Below are 3226 nucleotides of genomic sequence, written 5' to 3'. Positions count from 1 at the left end.
AGTGTCTGGCGGATTTTCCATGCGCTCCATGCCCCAGCCCACACACAGGAAGGCTGAACAGCTCCGGAGACCTTCCCGCTGGGAATGCTCCCCAGCAGCGAGCCCTGCAGACTCAGTGCCTGACGCCCACGGGAGCAGCGGGAAGTTTTAGTGCTCAGTTTTAGTCTAAAAGGGATTTTTTTATTTAGTTTTTTATTATTATTCCCTAAGCCCTGCAGAAGAAAACTGGAAAAAAATCAACCCCCGCAAGGGGCCACAGCCCGAAGAGGCACTATCAGTTGTGCTGAAAGCTCGCTGTTCAGAGCTGAGCCACGGAGTGCTCGCTCTGAATTCCAAAGAAACCAGGTGTGCGCATCCACCCACCTCCCTCCGCCTCCGCCATTCCCACCCGCCGCGATTTTCTTGCTTCTGGAACAACCATTCCCACCAATCCCCCTCTTGGCAGCTCAACCAGAGACTCCCCCACCATCACTGCCTGTGCTCTCCAAAATCTCCAAGCCGATCTTCCCCAAATCCTCAACCCGTGCCCAGCCCTCCGCCGTCCTGTTCCCATCCCAACCCCGCTGCCCACCACTCACCGCGGAGGAAACGCCAAATCCTTCTGCCATCCTTTGGCACATGGATGCCCTGGCAGCCGGCTGGGCTGGCGCGGCTCCCCCCGCCCCCGCCGCACATCTGGGCAGCTGTGGCGGCGGCAGGCCCCGCGTTCTGCCCCGGCAGCGCTGACATCAGCGCGGTTTCCTGCCCTCCGCCGCCGCACCGGGTGCGCAGAGCCCCGGGCAGCCCCGGGACACCCCGGCAGAGCCCCCAGAGCCATGGAGTCGGTGGCCCTGTACAGCTTCCAGGCGACGGAGCAGGACGAGCTGCCCTTCCGGAAAGGGGACACCCTGAAGGTACAGGGGGGACCAGGGGTCACCAGCTGGGGTGGGGTTGGGTGCTGTCGCTTTTGGAGGGGACAGAGTGGGCACACGGTGACACCGGTGCTTGCTTTGTCCCTGATTTTAACGCTTCTGGGGCTTTCTGGGGGATATAAGGAGCCAGCCTCGAGGATTTGGGAGGGTGGAGTAGCATTCCCTGCTCGCCTGTGCCGCCAGGGATGGACTCCCGCAGCTGGGACATGGCGTGTGGCCTCCCTGGCTACCAGTGCCACCAGCTGTGCTCTGTGGCAGCCCCTCGGGGCTGGGACATGTCTTCCCTGTCTGGGAAGCACTGGAGGTCGCAGGGATGCAGCAGCAGGGAACAGGTGCCCACCCACCCACTCAGGCACTGGCGTTGGGGTGACTCTTAGATGGCACCTGGGAATCCCAAAAAAAGCTCCAGGAGGGCTCAGAACATAGCTGAGGGACAGCAGCCCTGCGATGGGACTGAGGACACCCCTCCCTGCCCATCTGCTCATCCCTCTCGGGCTCCTGCCGCACCCCTGGCACCCTGGAGCCCCTCGGGGAGGGTTAGGGTTAGGGTTGGGAACCCAGAGCCCCAAAGCCTCCGTGCCATCCCTGCCTCCCGGCGTGTTTTCCCCGTGCCCTGACCCGGGGTTTCAGATCCTGTTTTCACAGCTGTGCCGGCCCCGGGCCCCTGCGTGGGAGGCTGGAAAATGTTGTCACACGGAAGCGGTGTCAGCACCCACTGCCACCATCCCCGGGGAGCCGGGCTCGTGGCCTGGCTGCCCCAGGGACAGATTTCACCCTCTTCCCCGGGGAGGGGTTTAGGACAACACCAGGATCTGTGACCCCAAAACCCCCAGAGTGTGTGGGAACTGTCAGAGCCCCCCTTTTCCCCTAGGGGATGCTTGGTGGGTGTTGTGGGGTCTGGGGCAGCAGTGGGGTCCCGCTCAGCCCCTCTCCCAGGGGAATGGCAGCCAGGCTGACACCTCCCTGCTCCTCTCCCACCTCAGATCCTCAACATGGAAGATGACCAGAACTGGTACAAGGCTGAGCTGTTCGGCTGCGAGGGCTTTGTCCCCAAAAACTACATCAAGGTCAAGCCACACCCGTAAGTACCGTCCCACCAGCCAGGCAACAATCCCAATTCCCAAAGGTCTGCCACGAGCCAGGGTAGTCCCACACGTGGGGAAACTGAGTCACAGAGATGGGGTCTGCCTGCCGGCTCAGTTTGTCGGTGCCACCACAGCCCGAGGGGACAGCAGCACACCCATGCACCCCCAAAAATCCGACCCTCACACCGAGCTGCCACTAAATAAATAACTAGGGAGCAACAAAGCGTTACGGGATTACGACTGCATTAAACACAATCCTATTACCGCGCTATTAAAGCCCAGCCTAATCCATCCCTGATTGAACCTGTGTTTTATGTATCCTTAGCCCCTGGTAAATCACATTTAAATGCCAGAGCGAACGCGTGGGCTCGGGGCAGCCCGGGGCGCATCCCACTGCTTCTCCAGCTTGGGATAACAACCGGGATGGGCGAGACAAAACCTCTTCCATGCAGCACCTGGAGGGCTGGCTCTGTGCTAAACTCCGTGGCTGATCATTCACCGGGCAATTTTTACGGTAGCAGAGAATCTTCCCGGCGCAGGGAGCTGAAATGTCCCGGCCCAGCCTTGGCAGGGGTGGGACACGGTGACTCCGCTCCTGCGGCTCGCTCGGGCAGGAGGGGTTTGTGCTGGCACCGAGGCTTTTCTGCTCTCCACCTGGAGGGGCCAGGGGAGGGGACAGTCAGCCGAGCGGGGGCCGAGGTGACAGCCCCGGGGACAGGATGCGGTCGCGGCTGTCGGTGACGCTCGCCCCGCTCGGAGGGGGCAGCGCGCCCGCAGCACCCTGCGGTGCCCCCCGAAAATACCGGGATGAACAGGAGGGGGAAAGGAAGGGAGGAACCGCCGGGGGAGGGTCCCAGCCCTGTGAGGAGCCCGATGGAGACCACTCTCCCGGCGGCACCGGGAATCTCGGTGCCTCCACCCCGCAGGGTGCGGATGCGGTGCCGGGGTGTCCCCGGGGGTGCCCGAGTGGCTCAGCCCGGTGCCCCTCGCAGGTGGTACGCGGGCAGGATCTCCCGGCACCTGGCAGAGGAGCGGCTGCTCCAGCGCGATCACCTGGGAGCCTTCCTGATCCGCGACAGCGAGAGCGCCCCGGGAGAGTTCTCACTCTCCGTCAAGTGAGTGTCTTTGAGACAGGAGGAGGGGAAGGGGTCCCCGCAGCCCCCGCTTTGGGCACCGAGACATCGGGCCCTCCTTGTGTGTGCTGGGCAAGGGCTGGAGCATCCCCAGGGA

The 3226-nt window shown here is 63.0% G+C and overlaps 1 protein-coding gene across 2 annotated transcripts in view; it reads left to right on the top strand.

Annotated features, from left to right (window-relative positions):
- Window positions 1-333: 333 nt before the first annotated feature.
- Window positions 334-3226, top strand: part of GRAP (GRB2 related adaptor protein) — a 5302-nt gene continuing 2409 nt past the window's right edge. The window contains exons 1-3 of one of the 2 annotated variants that reach the window (XM_015642361.3): window positions 334-893; window positions 1895-1992; window positions 2923-3111. In XM_015642361.3, the coding sequence (XP_015497847.1) occupies window positions 816-893; window positions 1895-1992; window positions 2923-3111 (365 nt within the window). In that variant the 5' untranslated portion in view covers window positions 334-815. The remainder of the gene's footprint in view (window positions 894-1894; window positions 1993-2922; window positions 3112-3226) is intronic. The other variant, XM_015642362.3, reaches the window with a different exon arrangement.

This window comes from Parus major, chromosome 14, assembly GCF_001522545.3.
Source record: "Parus major isolate Abel chromosome 14, Parus_major1.1, whole genome shotgun sequence".
Lineage (NCBI taxonomy): Eukaryota > Metazoa > Chordata > Aves > Passeriformes > Paridae > Parus > Parus major.
The sequence above is the reverse complement of the archived record's forward strand: the minus strand, read 5'-3'. Positions and strand labels throughout refer to the sequence as shown.